The sequence below is a fragment of the Anolis carolinensis genome, chromosome 4 (genome assembly GCF_035594765.1).
Source record: "Anolis carolinensis isolate JA03-04 chromosome 4, rAnoCar3.1.pri, whole genome shotgun sequence".
Taxonomy (NCBI): Eukaryota; Metazoa; Chordata; class Lepidosauria; order Squamata; family Dactyloidae; genus Anolis; species Anolis carolinensis.
The window spans coordinates 155,114,305-155,140,763 of record NC_085844.1 but is presented as its reverse complement, the minus strand read 5'-3'; the positions used below and the strand labels follow the sequence as shown (position 1 = coordinate 155,140,763).

Sequence of the window (26,459 nt, the reverse complement as noted above, 5' to 3'; positions counted from 1 at the left end):
GATCTGCCAACCCTCTGGTTAGCAGATCTCCTCCAGCTAGCGGTGTCATCTGCTGTGCTACCATGGCCTCAATGGTCATGAAATGTCATTACTTTGCAAGGATCTCTTCTAAATACATGTATAATAAAGGTGAGCCTGTTTTTCTTAAAGAAATATTATTAAGTATTATGTAGAACAGACAGTCACTGTATATACTCGAGTCAGAGCCGGCCCTAGGTATTTTTCAAGTGTAGGCGAACAGAATTTTGGCGCCCCCCCAAAAACCAATCACTGAAAAATAAAAGTGTTGGATAAGCAAAAATGTTGGATAATAAGGAGGGATTAAGGAAAGCCTATTAAACCTCAAATTACATTAAGATTTTACAAATTAATCACCAAAACATCATGTTTTACATCAAATCAACAGAAAAAGCAGTCTCGACTGTGCCCCCATATGTTTTGCGCTCCAAGCGACTGCTTAATTCGCCTCATTGTTGGACCGGCTCTGACTTGAGTATAAGCCTAGTTTTTCAGCCCTTTTTTTAAGACTGAAAAAGCCCCCCTCGGCTTATACTCGGGTGAGGGTCCTGGTTGGCTTATATTTGGGTTAGCTTATACTCGAGAATATATGGTACATTTATTATTTTTCTCTATTATTATTTGTATTATTACATTTATTGTTTTTCTCTATTACTGTTGCTACTATTACATTTATTTTACTCTATTATTATTATTATTATTATTATTATTATTATTATTATTACATTTATTATTTCACTCTGATCTTATTATTATTATTGCATTTATTATTTTGCTCTATTTATTATTACATGTGTTATTTTCCTGTATTATTTATTATTATTATTATTATTATTATTACATGTATTATTTTACTCTATTATTATTAAAAGGATACATAAGCACATTTACATTGAAGAAGATGAGAATAATGATTTGATCAGAGTTGGACAATCTTATCTTAAATTTGAGCTTTATGTAAATATTCAAAAACAACCTACTAATGCCTCAATTAATGTAATTTTATTGGTATCTATTTTTATTTCTGAAATTTACCACCCTTGGCTTATATTGGAGTCAATGTTTTCCCAGGTTTTTTGTGGTAAAATTAGGTGCCTCGGCTTATATTCAGGTCGGTTTATACTTGAGCATATACAGTAATACCCAATGCATTGATGCTTACTATAGAAGATAAAGCTCTTTCTATTATGTTAAGATTACTCCTTCATCACTGTATGACCCCAGAGATCATGAAGTAACATATTAAAATGCTGTTATCTGAAATGAATTATTTTATGATTGGCTAGTTATATTTATTCCTAATATCACTTAGATGCTCAGCCGGGATCACTGGACAGTATATATTTCGATCTAACACAGGAGCTGCCAGGAAGTGTAAATTTGAATACCGAACACAACTTTATGAGCCTGGATGTCAATTTATTCCAGACAAAAAACAAACCGCTTCAGCATCTATAATGTACATGCAAAGTCTGTCTTCAGTAAGTATGGGTAATGACCCCAGGATTTTTTTTTTTAATCCTTTGCTTCAAGAATACAATACATTTTCCAATTTTTGCCAAATTAAATATGAATTAAGAATAGTGTACTTTTATGTCCTGTAACTAATGCAAATCCAAGTTTTGCTAATTATTTTCCCAATTATCTCAACTGTTTTTTCATATCTCTCATTCTTATGATTTTTTTTCTTTGTATTTCTCCCTCTGTTACCTTTTCGTTTTTTCATATTCATTTCTACTTTTCTTGATTATCAATGCAGTTCTTTGATATTGTAAACATGTAATTTTTTTCCCTTCTCATTTTCTGGTTTTTTAAAAAGTTTTATCATAATTTTAGTTATTTGTCTTTTTATAGCATCCATGTCTACTTTTTTCTATTTCGGGACAATGTAAGCTGCTGTTAAACTTACACAACAAGACCAGTTGCAATAACAAGACTTTTATCCCAAACAAGGGCTTCTGGTGATGGCAGCACCATCCTTGATTGGAATTTCCAAGGATTCTGGGAGTGCGTCTGCCATTTACACACACACACACACACACACACATGGTGGCATATCTGTGATTCTGGTGTAATGTTGGATGCTTCCTGTTTCATCATGGCATTCTACTATTTACTGATAAAAGCCTCACCTTTCAGCAGTGGTGCTCAATAATCTTAGAATCATACAGTTGGAAGAGACTGCATGGCCATACAGTCCAATCCCCTGCCATGCAAAGAAAGCACATTCAAAGTACCCCTGACAGATGGCCATCTTGCCTCTGTTTAAAAGCTTTCAAGGAAGGAGCTTTTACTACACTCAGAGGCAGAGAGTTCCACTGCTCAACAGCTCTTATAGTCAGGAAGTTATTCCTAATGTTCAGGTGGAGTCTCCTTTCCTGTAATTTGAACCCATTGCTCTAAGTCCTATGACCTCTTCACACGGACCCTAGAATCACATGCTTTGTGGTGAATCTGACAACTACCGTTGCGGGGCGTGAGGAACCTGTTGCTCTCATCCTGCATCATTCGGCTTACCAGGAAGCTGATCCTATGGATGAAGCATTGACCACACAGCTTCACCTCATTGCTTCCTGTGTAACAGGGGAAGCCTCATATGTTGCCGTGGTGGTGGCATAAGCCAGTTCTGTGCTGATTGACACACAGAGCCCTGCCGGAAGTTCCTTTGCATTGTGAGAGGGGAGCTGGTGGGCCCCATGGGTCAACTAGGGCCGAACCGGCGTATGCCACCAAAGTAAGCCCCGTCTGATGAGGTTGTTAGTCTCCAGGGCAGCAGAAAGCAAGCTTGCTCCCTTTTTAATTACATCATTTCACATATTTATACATGGCTATCATGTCGTCTCTCAACCTTCTCTTCTGCAGGTTAAATGTATCCAGCTCTTTAAGACACTCCTCATAGGTTTCCTCTTATCCTCATTTTACACCTGTTAGCATTTTCGAGATGAAAATAATTCATTCTCTACTGTATATTTCAGGTGCACCTTTCCTTTTAGAAAATGGAAGTTGTGCGAACCTTTGGAGGAAATGGAGCACAATTTCCTCATACTCAAAACACACATATACAGAGCCACATCACACTTTTGCTTGGGCTTTAAAAGGTAAAGGTTTTCCCCTGACGTTAAGTCCAGTCGTGACCGACTCTGGGGGTTGGTGCTCATCTCCATTTCTAAGTCGAAGAGCCAGCGTTGTCCATAGACACCTCCAAGGTCATGTGGCCGGCATGACTGCGTGGAGCGCTGTTACCTTCCCGCCAGAGCGGTACCTATTAATGTACTCACATTTGCATGTTTTCGAACTGCTAGGTTGGCAGGAGCTGGGGCTAACAGCGGGTGCTCATTCCGCTCCGGGATTTGAACCTGGGACCTTTCGGTCTGCAAGTTCAGCAGCTCAGCGCTTTAACACACTGCGCCACTACCAGGGGCTTTATCAACTGTTAAATTTTAGTTTGAGCTAGGCGGGCAAGGCCCTTGGCTTTGACTTCTAGCGTTAATGTTCTATAAGTTAAACTATTGTAATATTTCAGAAGCAGAGGAAGTCTTATGTAAGATCTTCTATTGATGCTATATTGAAGATATTTGAGCTGGGACACTAATGATTTGTACCTGTAGCCCGTCCAGAAAATCGGTTCAGTGTGCCTTGTAATACTGCATGGGGCATATACCCTGAAGCGGGTGAGAAGTCAATACTGGACAATTACATGATTCACAGTGTCTTCCTGCCTCCAATGAGGGGCAAAACCAATTAATGTGTTTTTGCTCCATGTTAGGTAGAGTTTGGGTGAAACTTCAAATCAGCCCCACACATCATGGTCATGTGAATAGTTGATTTGGTTATGATTCAAAACTGGCATTGGCCAGTGCGGCCATTACATTTTCCTCATAATCTGTGGTGTGGGAAAAAGGGATGCCACTTGCCTATATAATTTTTTGTCACTGTAGCAGTGGCCACAGAGCTCCAAATTGCTCCTGGCTCCCTTAGTGAAGGCTTCCCTGTGACTTAGGGGAAGGGGGAGTGATCACCCACCTCCTTTCCCCATTTCCCTCTCCAGCAGATGCTTTTGCTGACACCAGGAAAGGAGACGAGTGACAGACAAGAGCTTATTGGAGCTCCATGGCCAACTCCACAGCAACAAAAAATGATACACATAAGGGTGGAGATTCAGCAGACCATAGTGGGAAGGAAAATAGTGATGTAGCCACACACAGGGATATTCCGGAATATTGTCATTCTGGATCAGTCTCTCATTAAGTGACCCATGTAAATCATCCCTAAGACTTAAATTATGTATGATGTAGTGTATCTGTGATTTCCCTATTTCATGCTCATCATGCTATGGAAGAACTTTCCAGGCATTTCATGTTGTTGACACTTATTTTAGACATGCATTATTTTGTGACACAGTAATACAGTTTTACTAGCAAACTGGAGATTAAGCCAACCCCTTATAAGAGATACGGACACATACATCAGTTGTAATAATGATATGTATGGGGATACAACACTTCTCATGAAACACTTGTTTATATTTTTTTAAAATATATGACTTATTGCTTATTTCACATGGACTCAGAGTTTTCTCATTACTCTTTGTGACACAACTACACACTGCAGCTGACACACTAATGTGTTGTCACACACAGTTTGGAAAGCTAAGATCCTCACAGCAACGCATTTAGGTTTGACTAGTTCTGGGGATTAGGGATGAAAAGAATATTAAAAATATTGTAAAGACTGGTCTAAATACAAGGTTTTCAAGTGTTGAGAAATTAACAAGAAGAATTTTGGACTGATGAGAATCTTCACAGATCAGGATGCATTCCACACTATGTTTGCACATGGTTTGTTTTATATGAATATTGTGGAGAATAAGTTGCCACAGTGTTTACAGTCCAGGAAATAACATCTCTGTGTATTACACTATGCAAAAATATTGGAAAAAATTCTGTTCCTGATTTGAAAGTCTTGTTTCCTGTTTAACTGTGTGCTACTTACTTTGAAAGTAGTTATTATATTCCAGAAACTTTGTTTTTGTGGCTGCCATTTTAAACTTTTCAATGTGCAATTTTTCACCTTTTATATGCCCCTTTAACCTTTTTTGCAGAACACAAAAACAAAGTTTTTGCAGTTTAATAAACTTTTCCCATGTTTTTATGATAGAACCAATTATGAAGGGACATTTATAACACAGGAATTAAAATCTAACTTTTTATTTCCTTTTCTTTCTTTCCCTTTTCACTTAGGCCATGCAGTTTTGTAATAAAAGTAATCACAACATTAAGGCAACAAATATGCAGAATAAACAGTGCAACTTCAGAAGTACCTGGGAAGTCATTATGAACTCCTCTGACTATGCCAGTTCATTCCCAATAAATTCTCCTCCATCTGCACCCGCAATCTCATTGCTGCAAACACATGACAGAGTTGTATGTTTAGTATTGGATGTTTCTGGTAGTATGACTACGGTAAGTTCCGTTTTCCTTCTTTGGAATTCAATTGTAATGCAAGCATCAGCACAAAGGAACCATAACTCTGTTATTGTCTATCTCAAACTGTTTATTGCATATGCATATATTCCATCTCCTAAGCAGCATATGGCTTCTTCCACTTGTGGGTCTGGTCAGGTTTGTGGGTCTGGTCAGTCTTTACTACCCCACAGTAGTAGGGTGAGTGCAGAATATGAGGATTCCCTTCTTTATAAGTTGTCTCTCCCCCGGCAGTTACTAGCCTAAGCAGTCAAGGTCTTGGCTCAGAACTTTTGCTTAATTCAACAGAAGCCTGACCTGTTGCAGTGAAAGTAGGAAAAGATGTACTTGCCCACCTTTTTATCTAGCTAAAATTGAGCTTGTCTTTCTATATTTGAGGCTCAAAATCCAGTTTATGACATCAGTATTCATGATGTTGAAACTGGATTTCTGACACAATACATTTTACAATTTATGTGTATGGTTGGTATGCCACTGCAGTATCTGAGTGCTTTTTCACAACCCATGGAATGATACCAACACAGAGATTTCTGACACATTGAAGAACAGTAATCTGTCTTGAGTCTCCTGGGGAGATAGGGCGGAATATAAATTGTTGTTGTTGTTGTTGTTGTTGTTGTTATTATTATTATTAGTATCCACCCTCTTCCAACAGTAAACCATTGTGGCAGGGATCTCTGTGATTACTTGTCAGAAAGCACCTCACTGGCAGAAAATGATGAATACTCTTTCACTCACTGCACAACTATCTACTTCCTTAATAATACCCTGTTTGGTGGTGTTCCCTGACTTCTAAGGCAGGTTTTGTGTGGGGCCCATCAGTTATTATCTACTATTATCCAGTAGTTATTATAATGGAGATCCAACATCAGTTACATTTCATGATGCAGTACCTCTGAACAAAGGATTCCCCCAGGTATGAATGAAGCTTGCAAGGCCATTAATGCTAATCAATTACAACATTCACACTGACTTCCAACAGACAAGAGTTCTTTCTCCCACTCTGGACCTTCCAGAGATATATAAACCTCCCTTGCTTAGTTTTCCAATATACCTCACAACCTCTGAGGATGCCTATCATAGATGTGGGTGAAATGTCAGGAGAGAATGCTTCTGGAGCATGGCCATACAGCCCGGAAAATGCACAACAACCATAGAATCATAGAATAGTAGAGTTGGAAGAGACCTCATGAGCCATCCAGACCAACCCCCTGCCAAGAAGCAGGAAATCGCATTCATAGCACCCCTGACAGATGGCCATCCAGCCTCTGTTTAAAAGCCTCCAAAGAAGGAGCCTCCACCACAGTCCGGGGGAGAGAGTTCCACTGCCGAACAGCCCTCATTGTGAGGAAGTTCTTCCTAATGTTCAGGTGGAATCTCCTTTCCTGTAGTTTGAAGCCATTGTTCCGTGTAAACCCAGTAAACCCAGTAAAATACCATAAATACACTAAAATAGCCTTTAAAACTCTTACCTCCCCCCTATCCCCTCCAACCTTTGATGGAAAGTCAGATGGGCCTCTCTGGACATTGGATTCTAGACCCTCAGAAGATTTGTCTGTTGAGTCCTACTATCAACCTTCTGCTGTTGGTGGGATATGCAGAAAAGTGTTAACAGTGTGATGTTTCAAGCAACAGGCACAGCTGATGCAACAGCTAAAATTCCTGGGAAGATGCCATAGAGCAGCTAGAAAACTGTGTTCAGCAGCACCCACCATGGGTCAATGATATTGTTAGACTCTGCTAACAATATGGGAGTTAAGGTCTAAAACATATTAAGTGCACCAGGGTATGGACATCTGTAGTAAAAATAACAAGAAGACATCTAACAGTAAATTCTGAAAATTAACTGAGAAATACGAATAAAATATCAGATGAGTATTCTCCAAGACTGCATTCTAAGCATCATTGAAATGAACTGTTTTCTTGGGTATCTTCCATTCATTTCATATGGATATAAATAGTATTTATGGCTATTTATGATTACTACATAGATGAAGGTATTCAGAACTTTTGTAGATTTTAGTTATCTGTCTGTATTTTATTAACAAAAGTTTATTTAACTGAGTTTTTTTTGTAAAAAGAGCTGTTAATAATTAAGAATAGCTTTTTCAATTATTCATTCTTTTTTATATATGTATTGAAACTTCTATATTTTCTTCCCAAATGCAGTATGATCGTATTGCTCGACTGAAGCAAGCTGCAGAATTATTTCTTCTCCAGATTATTGAAACAGGATCCTGGGTTGGAATTGTAACTTTTAACAGTTACGCAACAAGGCAGATCGGTTTACGGCAGATTACCAGTGACAGTGTGCGGGAATCTCTTAAAAACTATCTTCCTACTTCAGCTGGTGGAGGAACTATCATTTGTTCTGGAGTGCGTCAAGGATTTCAGGTGAAGCAGAAAAAATATCAAATACGCCATTACTTACGATTTTAGATGTGTTGGACTACATCTTATTTATCTAGTAACCTTAGAACCAATTGTTGGAAATACTTCATAAATATCTATGCATATTTATGTATGCACTTTTTAGGGGCTTTGCAATAACGTGGGTGGGGGTTGTCAAATGAAAGAAGATTGACAACTAATTATTAAAAACCATGCAAATTTGGACCAAAACAGACTAAAGTGGGAGACAATACTACCAATCCCTTTTGCTTTGGCCAGACCTCACCTGGAATACTGTGTCCAGTTCTGGGCATCGCCATTTAGGAAAAATATTAACAACCTGAAATGTGTTTTGAAGATATTCTCAAGATAGCTAAGGATTTGGAACTTAAATTCTATGAAGCATTGTAAGACAATTTGCCTTCAAAGGGTCCTGGCTCAGGAGGGAAATCAGGCAGAGAAACTCAGTCTCGTGAGAGATGCAAAAGGCAGTTTATTTTCACATAGCTATGAGAAGGCAGGACAGCCGTACACACCCCAAAAGGTTTGTACTTGCAAATGGCTGCTGTAAAGCATGTCGTAGCAAACAAAGAATTTTATATCTCGGCCTTATGTAGAATTGACCAATGGCTGAGGGTCTTCCTCACCTTCCACACCTACTTGGCATAAGTGATACCAATGACCTAACTTGTTTACTTTGAGCTTTCTTCTCTCCTTTCGAACTTCCTGAAGGAAGGCACCAGCTCACAGCAAAGGGAGGGGTATAGGCCCTGTGTTGCACATACTACTTTGGTCCATACAAAGTGCTTATATTGTCCATATAAAGGCTATAAGATATATGTAGAGACAAGGCTATATAGGCAATAGTTTACTAATTTCTGGCTTATGGTCCCTTCAGCATGACTGGGTATGTTTAGCCTGAAGATGATTTGTGAAACATTTGGAGTGCTGTCATTTGGAAATCAAGTGAGCTTATTTTCTGCTGGTTCATATGGAAAGGCTCAAAACTCTGCCTCTGACTCTTATAAGAAAAAAATTAATTGATCCATATTTCATGCCAAAAACTGGCTATGTTTGTCAAATTTAGAAGAAGTTTATCTTATATTTTAACGTCAGGCAGTTTGCTCTGGCATCTGCATTATTTGTGCTAATGCTGGTCATTGACACACACACACACACACACACACACGTGTGTATATATATGTATATGAATACATTTTGTGCTAATATTACCATATTAGCACACAATGTAGCTTTTGTGCTAATATGGCAATATTAGCACAGAGTTTTACAAATTCTTTCTTTTATCTAGGTGTTTTTAGAAAAATACACAAGTACAGAAGGCTGTGAAATTGTGCTCTTGACCGATGGAGAAGATAATAGTGTAAGCTCTTGCTTTGCTGAAGTTCAAAGCAGTGGGTCTATAATTCATACCATTGCTTTAGGGCCAAATGCTGCAAAAGAACTGGAAATGTTGGCAGACATGACTGGTACGTAATAATTAATCAAAATATAAGTCTATCAGCATTGACAGATTCACAGTCAGCCATTATGATTTGATACTAAATAGATCTCTGCTATGTGGAACAGGGCTAATTGCACCACTGCAAATTGTTCTAGAACGCCACGGTTGCGTAGTAGGGCCCACTTGGTGGGGACTTCCAAATTACAGAGTTATAGTACTATGTTGCCTATCAAATCCTGGGAATTATGTTTTAGGAAGGGGTGTTCAGAGGGTCTTTGTGATTCACCAAATTGCAAATACTAGAATTCCACAGGATGTAGCAAAGGCCATTAAAGTGCAACCATAATGCTATAACTATCTAGTTTGAAAGTATGCCAAGACAATTGTCCCAGGCCATCCTTTTAAATTAGTATGCGGGGTTTGTTTTATGTGGGGAGCTCTTTATAATCCTTATATAAGTTTCTTGTCTTAATCTGAACATCTAGCTAGCTACAAATGTGTATTTTTGGCAAATGGAAAAAGGACTTATTTTACTGCTTGTCTCTGTATAAAAGAACACTTTTGTTTGTAAAGAAGTTACAGATCCCATAGAACTATATGTCTATATATAACAGTGAGTGGGTCTATATGCAGTTGTTAAACAATCTTTGATGCATCACTATAAAATATAATATAAAAAATTCACATTGTATTTCAGCTCTCAGATTATTGTGATTACTCTTCTTATCATATTCAGGAGGCTTGAAATTTTCTGCCACTGATAGTCTGGATTCCAACGGCCTCATCGATGCTTTCAGTAGAATTTCATCTGAAAGTGGAGATATCAGTCAACAATCTATTCAGGTTTGGATTTCAAAGATTTGGAAATCATCAGAGTTTTTGCGGGGTAGTAATGTTAACAGTAAGTTGGAAATACAGTAGAGTCTCACTTATCCAACATAAACAGGCCGGCAGAATGTTGGATAAGTGATTATGTTGGATAATAAGAAGAGATTAAGGAAAAGCCTATTAAACATAAAAATAGGTTATGATTTTACAAATTAAGCGTCAAAACATCATGTTATACAACAAATTTGACAGAAAAAGTAGTTCAATACGCAGTAATGCTATGTAGTAATTACTGTATTTACGAATTTAGCACCAAAATATCACGATGTATTGAAAACATTAACTACAAAAATGCATTGGATAATCCAGAACATTGGATAAGTGAGTGTTGGATAAGTGAGACTCTACTGTAATAGCATCCCTGAACTTGCTAATCCAAAGTCCATGTTTTGGGTCTGAAAGAGAAAGACAGAAGATAAGTCAACCAATCATTCAGTCAAATAAATAGACAGACATTTATGTTTTGCTACCACTAGACAAGCCTTCTTCTTATTTCCTCATTAACCCCAAAGCAACATATTACCGGTAATGCTCTTACTTCCAATCACTTCTCTGCTTTTCTTTCTTTGCTTCTTTGCTTTAAACTTTGTAGTCATCCCAACAGTCGCTGTTATTAGGGGCACAGGACCTGTGTGAAGCAAAAGAAAATGTTGAGGGACAATTATATTTTTTTTCTGGAAACATGCTAATGACGTATCTTCTGTACAATTCAAACATGCCACTGAAACATGTTACTAAGCAGTATTTTTTTGAGTCAAGAGTTTTATATGTCCTCATGTAAACCTCTACATTTTAAATTAAAATTTCCTAGATTGCATAGAGGCACTAGAAACTTATTAAAACCATGTCCATGGACTTTTTGAGATAAAACAGTGAGGTCCAAAGGCTTTAATAAAAGCTATGTTTTTACTTGGTGTCTAAATGAAATCAGTGCAGGCACCAATCAGGACTTTAGAGGGAGGGCATCCCACAATTGTGGTGCCACAACTGAGAAGGTCCTCTTCCACCTCTTTACACAGTGGGACACAGAGTACCTCCCTCACATCCACCAGACCTCAATCCACAGGGGGGCACATATCAAGGTACCAAGCCATTCGTAGTTCCCATGTCATCTCAACAAGTTTGACTTCAGAACAGAAACATATTGGAAACCTATATGCTTCTTTTAAGATTATATAATGTTGTGTCTCTATAGCAAGGGTTCTCAAACCTTTTCAGCCATGGAGCCCTTTTTGAAGCAAAAGATTCTTGTGGAGGCTCAATAAGTGTTTATATATTATATTATATATAATGTATATATACCAGGCTTGGGCAAACGTTTTGACCAATATAAATTTCACAGTATTTCAGTAGAAGACCCCAGGGGCCATCCAGTCCAACCCCCTTCTGCCATAGAGGAAAAATACAATCAAAGCATCCCCGATAGATGGCCACTCAGCCTTTGTAATAATAATAATAATAATAATAATAATAATAATAATAATAATAATAATAATAATAATAGGAGAAAACCCAGGCCATTCAGTTTGACTCCCTTCTGCCATGCAGGAAAATCACAATCAGAACACCCCCTATATGGTGGGAGGGAAATAGGGGTTTGTTAGAAAGCAAGGTGAGGAGGGTGAGGAAAAAAGGCTTTTCTATACAAACATACTATAGTCTATGTACAAAGAAAATGTGTCCAAATAACATATATTATTAAAGTTCCCCGTACAAAGCTCAATTTGGCCGTACCCGACAAAATGAAAAGGAGCAACAGCTCTAACACAAAAGTTATTCAAGTCTGGTATTGGTTCCAATGTATATAGGCTTCAGGGATACATAGTCAATGAAAATATCTTCCAAACAATTTAAACAGGTGGTTGGTCGTGTTGCTATATACTGGAATGAAGAAAATAATGATGGAGCACCGCTCTCAAAAAAGTCTTCGAAAGTAAAGTCCAAATAAAGTCCCAAGTCTACAGGGGTCCCAGGTATTTTTGTACCCTGTACTCGCAGTTGAAACCACCACAAGCAGAGTCACTCAGTGAAAGCAGTTAGGCACTATATAGAAAATCATTGTTGCTGAGTATAACAACTCCTGAAGAAGGGGATTTTCTCCCTGAAACAGGGTACAAAAATACCGGGGACCCCTGTATTTTACTTTATTTGGACTTTACTTTCGAAGACTTTTTTGAGAGCGGTGCTCCATCATTATTTTCTTCATTCCAGTATATAGCAACACGACCAACCATCTGTTTAAATTGTTTGGAAGATATTTTCATTGACTATGTATCCCTGAAGCCTATATACATTGGAACCAATACCAGACTTGAATAACTTTTGTGTTAGAGCTGTTGCTCCTTTTCATTTTGTCGGGTACGGCCAAATTGAGCTTTGTACGGGGAACTTTAATAAACAGTAGGGTCTCACTTATCCAACACTCACTTATCCAACGTTCTGGATTATCCAACACATTTTTGTAGTCAATGTTTTCAAAACATCGTGATATTTTGGTGTTGAATTCGTAAATACAGTAATTACAACATAACATTACTGTGTATTGAACTACTTTTTCTGTCAAATTTGTTGCATAACATGATGTTTTGGTGCTTAATTTGTAAAATCGTAACTTAATTTGATGTTTGATAGGCTTTTTCTTAATTCCTCCTTATTATCCAACATATTCACTTATCCAACTTATGCCAGCCTGTTTATGTTGGATAAGTGAGACTCTACTGTATATGTTATTTGGACACATTTTCTTTGTACATAGACAATCGTATGTTTGTATAGATACTTTCCAATATTCTGGGATTTTGTATAGCAAAAAGGCTTTTGGCAGCAAGGGAGGCAGGTTGAAAAGGTGGTGAGGGAGAGGGAAGGCTTTTGATGTGAGGGGGCCTAGGGAAAAAGGCTATTGGCAGCAAGGGAGATGGGGAGGGGGAGGAGCAGGAAAGAGGAGGGAAAGCTTGGAGGGGGGAGGAGGAGGAGGGAACCAACTACTGTACTTTCCAGCTACTGAGAACAAGTGACCTCAATAACCATCTGGATAAGGAATATCAACTTTCTTCCTGGCTGCAAAGGTGTAGTTGGATGCGGCTTAGGTGTTTCTTGTTTTTTCTTTCCATTCAATGACCAAGGCAATGACTCTAGTACGTTGAAGCTGCTAGTTGAGGATAAGCCATTGCAGGGAAATGAAATGAATATTTCTTTCAGCAAAGTCTGAAAAAGCACATCCACTTGTGTAACCCCATCTTAAACCTATATATTAGTGGGATCAAGGCATAGCTAAATACCAGTTCGACCACCACTAGGAAATAAAGAGCAATCAACCACAAAAGAAACATTTGTGTATTTAGGAACATTAAATTTTGTTTTTGTTTGTTTGAGTATATCTCCTGCAGATGTGTTCTAGGTGGTATATTAATGTAAGTGCAGCTTAAGAATTTAAATAAAATATATTATTTGGGGGTTATTTAAAATTCAATTGATACAAAAGAAGAAGAGAACAGAAAGCAGGAAAGACAAAAAAGAAAAAAAGGTGGGAGTTATTGTTAGTACAGTAGAGTCTCACTTATCCAACACTCGCTTATCCAACGTTCTGGATTATCCAACACATTTTTGTAGTCAATGTTTTCAATATATCGTGATATTTTTGTGCTAAATTCATAAATACAGTAATTACTACATAGCATTACTGCGTATTGAACTACTTTTTCTATCAAATTTGTTGTATAACATGATGTTTTGGTGCTTCATTTGTAAAATCATAACCTAATTTGATGTTTAATAGGCTTTTCCTTAAAGCCTCCTTATTGTCCAACATATTTGCTTATCCAACATTCTGCCGGCCCGTTTATGTTGGATAAGTGAGACTCTACTGTACTTTAAACTGTGACACATATTAAATATATTGCAAAAGGTGAGGGAAGAGGTTAAAGGAAAGGAAGAAAGACAATTATCAATGTACAAAGTTTTCGTAATGTCCTTATTACATTGAAATAACAACATATTAAAGCATTTTTCTTTTTAATACATCTAGTTCTTAATTATAAGGATTATATAAAATTATAAGAATTATATAAAATACCAAATATATCCATGTATTTACTATAATAAAGTGGGGAGTGATGTTGTCACCAAATATCAAGTCCAATACTTTATCTTCTTCCAGTATTATTTTATGATCTTCTAATCTCTTCTTTCAGTTCCAGAATTCAATAACTATTAAATTCATCTCTAATATTTAATAAATATTTTATCTAATTTTAATAATTACATAGTAATTCTACAATTTTAATTTAATCTGTTTGTAAATTAGTATTGAGTAAGGAAAATGTTAATATATTTGACTATCTGCATTTCTTCGTTTTCCAACAGTACACTAAATTTATATCTCTGTTTAAAAATCCAAAACTAGGAAAATAAATAAATAAAAACGTGTCAGGTATTCAAAGTCTCATAGGTGATGGAAGGAAAAGAAAGGAAAAAAGTTGTTGTCTAACAAACCCCGTTGTAGTAATTGTCTTATGATTATAATTATAAATTCAATGAAAGGTTTCCATTCTTCCTGAAAATTTTGAGTGTTTGAGTTTGACCTCCATTGGGAAGTCAAGAGCACAAAACAACATTTGTGTATTTAGGAACATTATGTTTTGTTTTTGTCTATTTGAATATCTCTCCAGCAGATATGTTCTAGGCAGTGTATTATTGTAAGCATATGGAATTAAATAAAATATATAATTTAACATATGATTACTTTTCTGCTCTTGACTTTTTTAACAGCTTGAAAGTAAAGGAGAAATCATCAAGCGCTTTGAGTGGCTGGATGGAACTGTGTCCATTGATAAAACTGTGGGAAATGATACTTTCTTTTTAGTTACATGGAGCACAGCCAACTACCCACCAGGGATCCTTATAAAATCTCCCAAAGGGAAAAGATATACTCAGGATAACTTTGTGATTGATAACACCAACGTCAGAACAGCCCGACTCAAGATTCCTGGAACTGCTGAGGTAGAAACTGGTTTTATTTATTTTTTTGGACTTCTATATTTAACTTGAGAGTAATTGAGAATATGTCTGTGCCTTCTCTAAAATAGGCAAATGACTGTCTTATGGAGCTATCGAAATTGCAGCTGTGCTAAGTGCAGATGAAATAACATGGCAGACTGTACAAGTATGGGGACATTATTTGTTTCAAGGTCATATATACATGTTGTAACGCTTTGCTTTACAGACAGGAGATTGGATTTATTCTGTTCAGAATACACACTCAACTGAGCAAGTCCTTTCAGTAACAGTCACCTCCCGAGCAGCATCTGAAAATGTGATTCCAGTGACTGTGAAGTCCTATCTGAACAGAGAGAGCAACACCTTTCCTAGCCCAATAGTCATTTATGCAGAAGTCAGCCAAGGATTTTTGCCCATTGTTGGTGCAAATGTCACTGCTACGGTTGAATCCCAGTCTGGTAAATCTGTGGAGCTAGATCTATTTGATGATGGTTCAGGTAAGTTTATTTTCATGTGCTTACGTTATTATACATATTTTATTGTGTAGTATTTGAAATCTTATCTAATTTAGCACTTGCCAGTAGGCATCTCAAAGGTTGTTATTGTCCAAAATAAAATCTTCCTTAACTGAAGATGGAGATGGTTCCATCGTAATGTAAAGCAATTGCTGTGAATTGGGATGTTCCCCCTTTTACTAAGCTAATTGCATGTTTGCCAAAACTGAAGGCATGGAGAGTTATTTATTTTTGGTCTGTGTCAGTTGTAACTTTCAGGATCCTCGTGTTGGCCAGACTGTTACCTTCAACCAGCCTTCCTTTTCAGACTGAACAGGAGAATTTTGTCTATTTTGCATTAATCACATATATGTTAGTGACTAATTTTGAATGAGGACTATGTTTAAAAGTACTATTGAAGTGTGGCTTTCAACTGTATATAATAAATATTTTATCCTATACTTTGTTAATTTTTAGTTCCAAAACATAATATACTTTGTGGATAGCCTTTGCAGTACTGTTAAGTTTATGTTGGCCGAAATTCCCTAAAAATCAGTGGATGTGCAAATCTCGCTGAAACTTGAGGGAGAATGATATTCTGGTTATGTGGTATCATTGAAAATAGAAAAAAGGAAATAGCTCTAGTAGTATATATATATATATATATATATATATATATATATATACGTGTGTGTGTGTGTGTGTGTGTGTTTATCATAAAAACTTTAAATTTTCCCCCCAAAAATCAGTGGATGTGTGAAATGTTCTGAAACTTAGGGGGTGAGGGTGGTGGTAACAGTGGTAAGTGTGTTCTACAATTGTAGCACGTTTCATCCCAATAGCTCTAAAAATGAGAGAGGGAAGAGCCCCAGAAGCTAGTGGGGAACTAATACAACTACCTAAAAAAATAGTAATGACAATTTTGTTACATCGTAATAGTTACAATATGGACTTCTTACGATATTTTAGAAACACTTTAGAAACAATTCACCATCCCCTCTAATTTAGTAATGAATACTGAAACATTTTTTTCATTGATCACACATCCTTAGTAGATATAATACACATACCAAAATTATTTTAGGCACATATAATGCAAAGAACCAAGAATTAATCTACCCCTTCTGATAAGAGGCATAGAAATATCCAAACATTTATTCATTTCCATGAAAATAAGGGGAAATAACCTTAATACGTGCTATGTTTGTTTTTGTTTTTTTAAAAATGCCCAGTCATAATATTAAGAAATGTTCTTAATATTTATGTACTAAGGAGTCGATATTCTGAAGTCTGATGGAATCTACTCAAGGTATTTCACAGTTTTCACAGAAAATGGCAGATACAGCATCAAAGTTCGTGTCCAAGGGAAAGACAAGATTGTCAGACGAGTCCGAAGGCAGAGTCATGCCCTCTACGTACCAGGTTATGTGGAAAATGGTAAGAATGAATTATGAAATAACATTGCTACAAAAGAATGATGGAAAAAGGAATATTAACTTTTTTTTAAAGAAAGGGTGAGATACAGTGGGTCTTTGATATCTACTGAGGTTGATTCCAGCATGCTCCATGGATACCAAAATCTGAGGATGCTTAAATCTCATTATACAGAATGACAAAGTCAAATAATAAAATGATACAGTCAAGGTTTGGTTTTTGGAAATGTTTGGCTGGCTAAACTAATTATGAGCCACACTGAGAGAAAGGCAAAACAGTAAATAGTTCCTTTGCTCCTCATTGTCTTTGAATAGGTCTTGATTTCATACATTCTCACATAAAGAAATGCAATCATTACTTTCTCCCCTCCAACATTCTTACTAGCTTTGTGTCTTATAACTTAGTTGATAAACCAATGAAACTTGTGCAAAATGTTTTTTTAAAAATCTTTAAATCTCTACCTCTGCTATCTTGATATTCATATGCAACAAGCTTCTTATTGATTTATATCATTTCTCCGCAGGGAAGAAAGAGGGGAAAGATAGAGATGTTCCCTTGAATAATTGTTTATTCACCATAGTCATGCAAAAAAAAAAAAGCTGTCTAGAACTTTCACTGCCAGTCTTGTTACTGAAAGAGGTTGGGATTTTTTAAATTTGCCAACCAGTATGATTCACTGCATTAGTTCTTGCTATGATCACAGAATTGCTAGTGTGGAAAAACAATATCACTAGAATTGATTCTGGGAGAAAAGATAGCAGATAAGCACTTTGTCCGGCTTCTTAGTTATGAATGGAAATGTTGCAAACCAAAAATTCCAAATTTTAGCAAGACAGGATCGGGCACCTGAAGAACAAAAGCATGACAAATAAGCTAGCAGAGTAATAAGAAAGTTTAGAGATTTGTAGCCACATACTCTGACAAGTTTTCTTTTCAATACAATGTTTTCTCTAAGGTGTAATAAACCTGAATGCACCCAAACCTGAACCTAGTGAGGATGATATCCAGACAGATCTTGGAAGTTTCAGCAGAACAACATCAGGAGGTTCTTTTGTCATGTCTGGAGTCCCTCCTGGAGTCCCCCCAGATGTCTTCCCGCCAAGTAAAATCACTGACCTTGAGGTAGAACTCAATGAGGATGACGAATTCCTTTTGTCCTGGACAGCTCCTGGAAATGATTATGATTCAGGAACAGGTAAGTGAAATGCTGTTAAAACAAAGGGCTCTTCTTGGTTCTGAAAAACAGAGCTCTCTTTCTCCATAAGACGGTGAAATTCCAATTTCAAGTTCTAGTTATACAAGAAATTCCTTCTCTTTAACATCTTGGAGTGGTAATAGCTAGGGAGAGTTGCAACTGGTCTCCATTTCTCTTCCTTGAGTTGTGCAGGAAGGGTTGCACATATTTTAGGGCAAAGGCATGACTTAGCCCGGACATAGGAACACATGGGAACTCACAGAAATAGTCTTAGGGATGCAGGTCACATGCTATTCACCCTTGTTTTAGATTAAGGTGAAATCAAGACTAGATGTATTGTCAGGGCTAAAAAAAAAGAGTCATGGAAGACAGACACAAAATAGGATGTTTGTGTGTGAAAGAAACTTTCAGGTAGGTTTTGGAGCTCCTCAAAATCACCATTAAATAATGTTTTGGTAATATAAGGGAAATGATTGTACTCTGGATTTTTTAAAAAAATGCTTTTATTGAGGTTTTTTCTTGTGCATTAATAAAATTAGGAACAAATGGGTTAGGGAGGATGAAGGGAATTAGGAATATGGGAAGGGTTGGGAAGGGGACGGTTTGGAGAGGGGATGGGGTAATGGAAAAAAGAAAAAAAAGGGTTTGTGGGGAGGGGATGGGGCTTTACTAAGAGTCCTCCTATGTGACTCTTCTTCTTCGTGTTTATATTTCTTCCGTTTAGCTCTTCACCTTTTTCTTCTTCTTCTTCTCCTCTTCTTTTTGATGTTCTGGACGATAGTTCTTTAACAAGTAAAATAGTCTTTTAAAAAAAATCTTCCTAAGTTATCATTTTAATATTCTTCCGAGCAAAATAGTCTCTTACTGGATTCCAATCTGTTCCTTTTCCCATTGTGCTCTAACCTCTTGATACCATTGTTGTTAATTTGTCAATATTTCTTATTTATAAGATCTTTACTTCCCATTGCTGTATTGTTGGGATTTCTTTTGTTCTCCAGTATCTTGCAAACACGGTGATAAGTAATTTAGGAGAGATTCTTGGTTTTGTTCTAGTTTATTATTTATTATTCCCAACAAACAAGTCTCTGGTAGCATTCCATATTTCTTTATGGATTACTTTCCAATAGTCTTTAGTTTGTTTACATTGCCACCACATATAGAAAAATTATCCTTCTTGTTGACCACATTTCCAACACTTCGTTTGTGCATCCTTATAGTATTTTCCTAACTTTTCCGGTGTCATATACCAACGGTATATCATTTTAATCCAGTTTTCTTTAAGGACGTATACGTACATTTGCTTTAGTTTTCTATTCCAGATATCTTCCCATTCCTCTATTTTTATAGATCTTCCAATATTTGCGGCCCATTTGACCATACATTCTTTAATCAGTTCAGTTTCATTGTTCCATTCCAACAATTTTTTGTAGATTTTTGTTATTCCTTTCTTTTCTGAAATAATTATTCTTTCCATAAAAGTGTCTTTGTTCATGAAACCAGATTCTTTATCTTTCCTAAAACGGTCTTTTTGTTGTCTAAAATGTAACCCGGATATGTTTCCATAAAGTTCTTTAATCTCTTCATGGGATTTTTTAAACTCGTATTGTCCTTCTTTTATCTTCAAAATTTCTTTGTAAGTTGGTCATCTCACCCACCCTAATAGTCTTCTTTGTGTTGCTTCCAATGGTGATAGCCATAGTGGAGTTTTGGGATATATTCTATCTTTATATTTTTTCCAAATTTTTATCAAAGATGATCGGATGAAATGATTCCTGATTTTTTTCTCAATATTTGTTTTTTCGTAACAGAGATAGGCATGCCATCCAATTCTTAAATTGAATCCTTCCAATGAAATAATATCTCTTTTGCTCAGTGACATCCAATCTTTAATCCATATTAGACCACAGGCATCATGATATAATTTTAAGTCTGGTAATGTTAATCCTTCTCTTGTTTTATCGTCTGTTAAATGTTGAAATTTTATCTTTGTTTTTTTCCCTTGCCAAATAAATTTTGATATCTCTTTGTTCCAGTCTTTAAATATTTTCATATTTCTTATAATGGGAAGATTCTGGAACAAAAACAGTAGCTTAGGTAGTACAGTCATCTTGATGGTTGATATTCTTCCCAAGAGGGACAGTTGTAGGTTTTTCCAATTTTCTAGATCTTTTCTGATTTCTTTCCATTTTATTTCATAGTTATTCTTCATTAGTTGAGATTTGTTTGCTGAAATTATTATCCCCAGATATTTTATCTTCATTGTAATTTGTAATCCTGATTTCTCTTTTAATAGTTCTTGTCATTTTTTCATCATATTCTTTGTAAGAATTTTTGTTTTTTCCATATTGATCTTTAATCCTGCTGTACTCTGGATTTTAACAAGGAACATTCAGAAAAGATTTTCTATGTCCTTATTTTAAAAAGAGCACTTGAAAGAGATTTCACACATGTTCTGCTTAATGTTCTTTTTTTAAAAGAAAATTTTCAGTCTGAGAGATCTTCAGTCCTGACATTTTGTGTTACATAATGTTGATTAAAGAAATAAGAAAAAAAGGAAGAAAACATTGTTTTCTGTCATATATTTAATACTCTTTGATATAGGCTAAGTGTGTACAATGTGTTTTGATGCCCAGTCCATTTTTTTAGTTTTTAGTCTCAATAAAGTTAGACAAGTCTCCATGATAACTGAGAGTATGACTGTAAATGGACAATAGAAGCCTCCATTACACATACACAAAATCCATGGAAAAAGTCAATGTGGGCATTTGGGGACAATCCTACTTCAGTAAGAAATTGCGGGAACTCTGTATTCTAATAAACACGTGTTGTTCATTCCTGTTGTGTACTTTAGTGTATTTTAATAAACATGTACTATCTACATGTTCTAATGTCCATCTGTTGTCTATTCCTTATTTTGCAGCTGAAAGATATGAAATAAAAATGAGTAATAACCCCTTGGAACTAAGAGATGCCACCTTTAATAGTGCTACCTCTCTGAACACATCTGGTATGACACCTGAAGTGGCTGGAACCAAACAATCCTTTATTTATAAGCCAGAAGAGTTCCCCAAAGAAAATGGCACCTCCATCTACTTTGCCATCCGTGCCATTGATAACAGCAACAATGTGGGAGAAGCATCTAACATTGCAAGAGCTGTTCTGCTACTTGCTGCATTGCCTCCTACTCCTAGCCCATCTGCAAATACTGAAGGACACACTACTCTTTCATTGCCTCCTACTCCTAGCCCATCTGCAAATACTGAAGGACACACTACTCTTTCATTGCCTCCTACTCCTGGTCCGACAAACATCCTCAGCACATATGTTCCCAACAATGAAAAAAATGACAGCATGTTAAATCAGGTTACCATGATTGTGATCATAGTCTGTGCTGCAGCAATTGTTATTTGTGCCATTATTAGCATAACAATATGCTGTTTACATAAGAAAAAAACAAGACATCATGAGACTGGTATGTGATAATGATGATAATAATGATGATGATGATAATGATAATTACAATGGAAAAATGTATTGTAGTAGTACTAGTGAGTGAGTAGCCATACGTGTTTCCCTCATGTGGTAGTTCTGCATATATTTGTGATTCATACTAAGGATAACATTGTCAAAGCCATCTGTTTAAATATATAGTTAAAAGGAATTGTGGGATCCAATTTTATTGCAAAATGGATGAGCAGTGTATATTCTTTACCTGAGGTTCACTTTTCCATCCTCCATCCTCCAGGACAGTGTTTTTCCTAGCTCAGCAATGAGTTTGCTCATGGCATGGTATTGAAACCTTGTGGAAGAGATCTCATATTAATTTCAGTGTCATATCAACCCAATTTAGGAGAAGGTTTTCTATGGCCATCCTCTGAAGCTCGGAGATAATGGCTTCAGTTGGTTTCCATTGCTGAGCAAGGATTCAGCACTTGTTTTCCTGAATTCTAGTCCAACAGTCAAAGACTAAAATGGTAAAATCCAGGCCCAAGAATGTGGGTACACTCTGAATTAAACAGATTTCCCTGACACTGCTATATCTAGTTTGGAACTTAGTGTTAAAACTCAGGAAGACTTTCAGAGAGCTTCCTTAGGAAATTTATATCACTTGACACCAAATTATGTTCCTAGACTCTTTTTTTAAAGGAGAGAAAGAATATTGGTTGTCTTTTTACAATTCTAGTTGCTCAACTCATATAGATGTTTAACTTAATTAAATTAAATTAAATGAATGCTAAATATGTTTGCCTTCTTGTGGTCATTTACTAGAATGTACTTCAATCCTTCTGGACAACTCTGAGAAAATGTTATTTTGATTTTGTTCAACATATATCAGAAGGGTCTGGTATCTGCTTATCTAGTCAACCTCCAGAGCTCCCTGGTCCTCTTTTACCCACCTGAGTTTGGTTCTGGAAGATGTTTCTATGACAGCAACCTCATTTTTATAATCCCACTAGTTTGGGTATTCAGTGATCCCTGCATGAGGTATTTGGCATTTGGCCATTGGCCAAAAGGGAGGACAAAACATATGAACCAGCCATAAAAGTCAATTGCCCTGAGGTGGGGGGGGAAAGTGGGCTCTGGAATGTGGAAAAGGCAGAACATGTCTTGGGACATCCTAACCTCATGGTGTTGTACTCTCACATGGGAGTGCCTCCTTGCTCCACGAAAGGTCACCCAAGTGCATTTCCATTCTTAGAACTCTCTGTTTGTTCAATGTTTTCAGCTTTTGAAATGAAACATACAAGACTAATTCTGTATTTCCTTACTAGAACTGTAGCTATAAAAATTAACTATGAAATCATGAACTGCCGCAGTTTCATTTTCATATTTATTCAGAGGGCGGAATCACACTTTATAGTCACAACACCCCTGTATTGTTCTTTCCATACCCTTCCAGAATGTGTGTACTAGCACCTACCCCATTTTTTCATGTCATTATACATTTACAGCAATGTTGCAGAAATACAGTGTCATAATGTCACATTTCTTGGCAAGCATTTCACATTAGAAATCCAAAGGTGGGGGTGGGAGTCAACATAGAGGTGCCAGTTTAGCAGCACCACCTGTATGCCATTTCTGGCATTTCAGGTTATCCCAAATACAAACATTTCTCTTCTGCAAGCTATTATACTACCAAATAAATATCTGAAATGTGCCACAAAAGGATAAAATCTAAAATCCATGTCAGTATAGAGCATGATTCTAGGCTTGGCATTCATATGACTGAAGAAATAAGAACATAAATATACATGGAACTGTAAGATAGAATCAAAAGAGCACACTGAAAACATTAATTATATGATGATTTTAGGTTGGGCAATGTTCCAGTCTTTAAAAAGTTTAGAAGCCAAAGAAAGGAAGAAATCCAATAAGAGACAGTTCAAAGTCAAGAAGACACAAATCTGAACATCTTCTAAGTTAAAAAGTCAATGACTAGTCCAAGGGTCATGAATCCAAAATGTATAACAGCCTGATGGTCAAGAAATGAATGGAAGTTTGCTTTCAATAGTCATCAGTAGTCTGCTTTTAATAAAATTCAGCTCAACCCATACCTACATGCCCAATAATCTTTAGAGAGTGCATGTAGCTATTCATCACATCTTAGGGACTGCATCACATGTTTAATTCATCTTCTCTTATGAGAGGTTGGAGGTCTTGTCTCCAGCTCCCATATTATAAAACTAGAGAAAAACTCGGCTGCTCATTGGGCTGAACTTGTGGTGGAAGAATTGACTGCTATAAGTTGTCTTCATCTTCTGAAGAAAACAAACTGTCAGGAGAGTGGGGAATGGAGCATAACAGGCAAACTATCTTCCATCATACATCACAAGAGTTTAATGCATATTTACTTGAACAACTTCAAGAAAGAGCAACTTTTGCATCTTATCTTGGTTGTTGAAAATGTTTTTCTAGACATTTCTAGAAAATAACTTGTAATTTATCTTTCAATAGTACATGGAAAATTGGTTCTCAAAAATGTGCCTTCAACTGATTTGGATTCCAGCTTTCAGAATCCTTGACCCAAGGAGCATTGCTGTATGCAACTTGCAGTCATTAAGGTCCAAAATATCAGGAGGAACAAAAGTTGAGAGACACTTATATACTCATCTAAGGAAAGTGGAACCTCAATTTATGAGCGTCCCAAGTTGTGAGCTTTTCGAGTTATGAGGCATTGCTTGTCCGATTTTTTTATTCAGTATGCAAGCCAGATCCATGTTACAAGCCCCTTCCAAGATAATGGCCGCACCAGGAGACTGAGGTGGAGAGAGAAAGGCCAGAGCGTCAACTGCTCCATCCACCCGCTAAGGGACTCTGCCGTTGCTTGGGTAGCGAGTAGGCCACGCACAGCAGGCAAGGGAGTTTGAGGGAGGCCTCCATGGCAGCAAGAAGAGCTGGAAATGGCCCCAAAGGCTGGCCAAGCTCACAGGAAGGGAGGGAGGGGGAAGGAAGGAAGAGGCCTTGGCACGGGGAACTGGAGGCCTCCTCTCCCTCTGAAGTGTAGATGGCAGCAAGGAGACTGAGAAGGAGCCGCCCTCGGAGAGATGGCGGAAGGAATGAAGGAAGGGCTGGCTAAAACCCCTGAATCCCACAGGGCCTTGACAAATGGGATTAATTTGCTCTGTGACTGAGCACTGGAATGGATTAATAGCATTTCAATATAGAAATTTGCTTTGACATACGAGCAAATTGAGTTACGAGCTTGATCACAGAACAAATTAAACTCGGATGTCAAGGTACCATGCTTGTTTGTACCCATATGCTCCATAAGAAGCTGTCATAAATGTATTTTACCTGTACTCCATTTAACACATTATTTGCTTCACTGAAGTAATGTTTGCGTAATTTTTTTTCCAAAAATGTTTCACTTGAAGTATACAGTGAAAGTTGACTATCGAGACACGCTGAGGACCTAGAGGTTCTTAAATAAAACATTTCAATCAAATCTGTAAATAATTAAATCCACAAAGGTCATCCCTGCAAATGTAATGGGCCAAGTCTATATCACATTTTAAAATTCTAAAGAATTATTTATTTAAAATGTGAAGTCTTTTACAAGTTATAGACAAGGAAATATTGTAAGACCTCTCTCCGCTCCCACATAACCTCAAAGGTTGTGTTTAATGCATTGTATAAATAAATTAGTGCACTTCTACCCTGACAATTAAGGTGGGCTGGAACCAGCATGTAAAATGTTGGTTCTGGCCCACATTTGTTCCAAAAGGGGCACCTCAGGCCGCCTTGGTTGTGGGAAGGTGTCCTGACGGCCAGCCATGCTGAAGCTAGTTCTCTGTCCCTTTTGCTGCCAGCTGCAGTGGTGACAGGGGGACCTATCTGTTGTTGGACAGTTTTTCTTCTTCTGTGCCATGTAACTACCAAAGGAGCTTGGGAGAAGCAAGGGGGAAAGCCCTTCTCCCTGGTGCCTTTGCCAGTTATGTGACACAGAAGCAGGAAGGGAGATTGCTTCATGGCAGGAATGTCCCCTGCTGTCACAGTAGCTGGCAGCAACAGGAACGGAGAATGCAGAAGGGGCAGCCATCCCACGTCCCTGGGCTGCTTGAATTCAGGGAGCTCCAGATGACTTTTCATTCCACATAGGAACCATCTGTGGATGTCTCCACTGCCAGAACACAAGGGAAAGCCAAGTCCTGTTGTAGGCTTTGGACTTTCCCTTATGTTTATTAACCCAGGGTGCGGCCGTGGTTAATCCAGAGGTAAGGTAAAGGTAATGGCTCTCCCCTGACATTAAGCCTAGTCGTGCCTGACTCTGGGGGTTGGTGTTCATCTCGATTTCTAAGCCGAAGAGCTGGCGTCGTCCGTAGACACCTCCAAGGTCATGTGGCTGACATGATTGCATGGAGTGCCGTTACCTTCCCATCAGAGTGGTACCTATTGATCTACTCACATTTGCATGTTTTTGAACTGCTAGGTTGGCAGAAGATGGGGCTAACAGGGGGAGCTCACGCCACTCCACAGATTCGAACCGCCGACCTTTCAGTCAGCAAGTTCAGCAGCTCAGCAGTTTAACCCGCTGCACCATCAGGGGCTCCAGAGGAGCTTTTTTGTATTTTGCAGCCACTCACGGACTGACTGGG

At 37.4% G+C, this 26,459-nt stretch overlaps 1 protein-coding gene across 1 annotated transcript in view; it reads left to right on the top strand.

Annotated features, from left to right (window-relative positions):
• LOC100557359 (calcium-activated chloride channel regulator 1) overlaps window positions 1-22,602 on the top strand; it is a 32,423-nt gene extending 9,821 nt beyond the window's left edge. The window contains exons 5-14 of the mRNA XM_008109302.3: window positions 1,331-1,499; window positions 5,259-5,480; window positions 7,671-7,895; window positions 9,205-9,382; window positions 10,094-10,200; window positions 15,013-15,243; window positions 15,467-15,737; window positions 17,007-17,171; window positions 18,124-18,363; window positions 21,284-22,602. Of these exons, the coding sequence (XP_008107509.3) occupies window positions 1,331-1,499; window positions 5,259-5,480; window positions 7,671-7,895; window positions 9,205-9,382; window positions 10,094-10,200; window positions 15,013-15,243; window positions 15,467-15,737; window positions 17,007-17,171; window positions 18,124-18,363; window positions 21,284-21,843 (2,368 nt within the window). The 3' untranslated portion in view covers window positions 21,844-22,602. The remainder of the gene's footprint in view (window positions 1-1,330; window positions 1,500-5,258; window positions 5,481-7,670; window positions 7,896-9,204; window positions 9,383-10,093; window positions 10,201-15,012; window positions 15,244-15,466; window positions 15,738-17,006; window positions 17,172-18,123; window positions 18,364-21,283) is intronic.
• The last annotated feature ends 3,857 nt before the right edge of the window (window positions 22,603-26,459 follow it).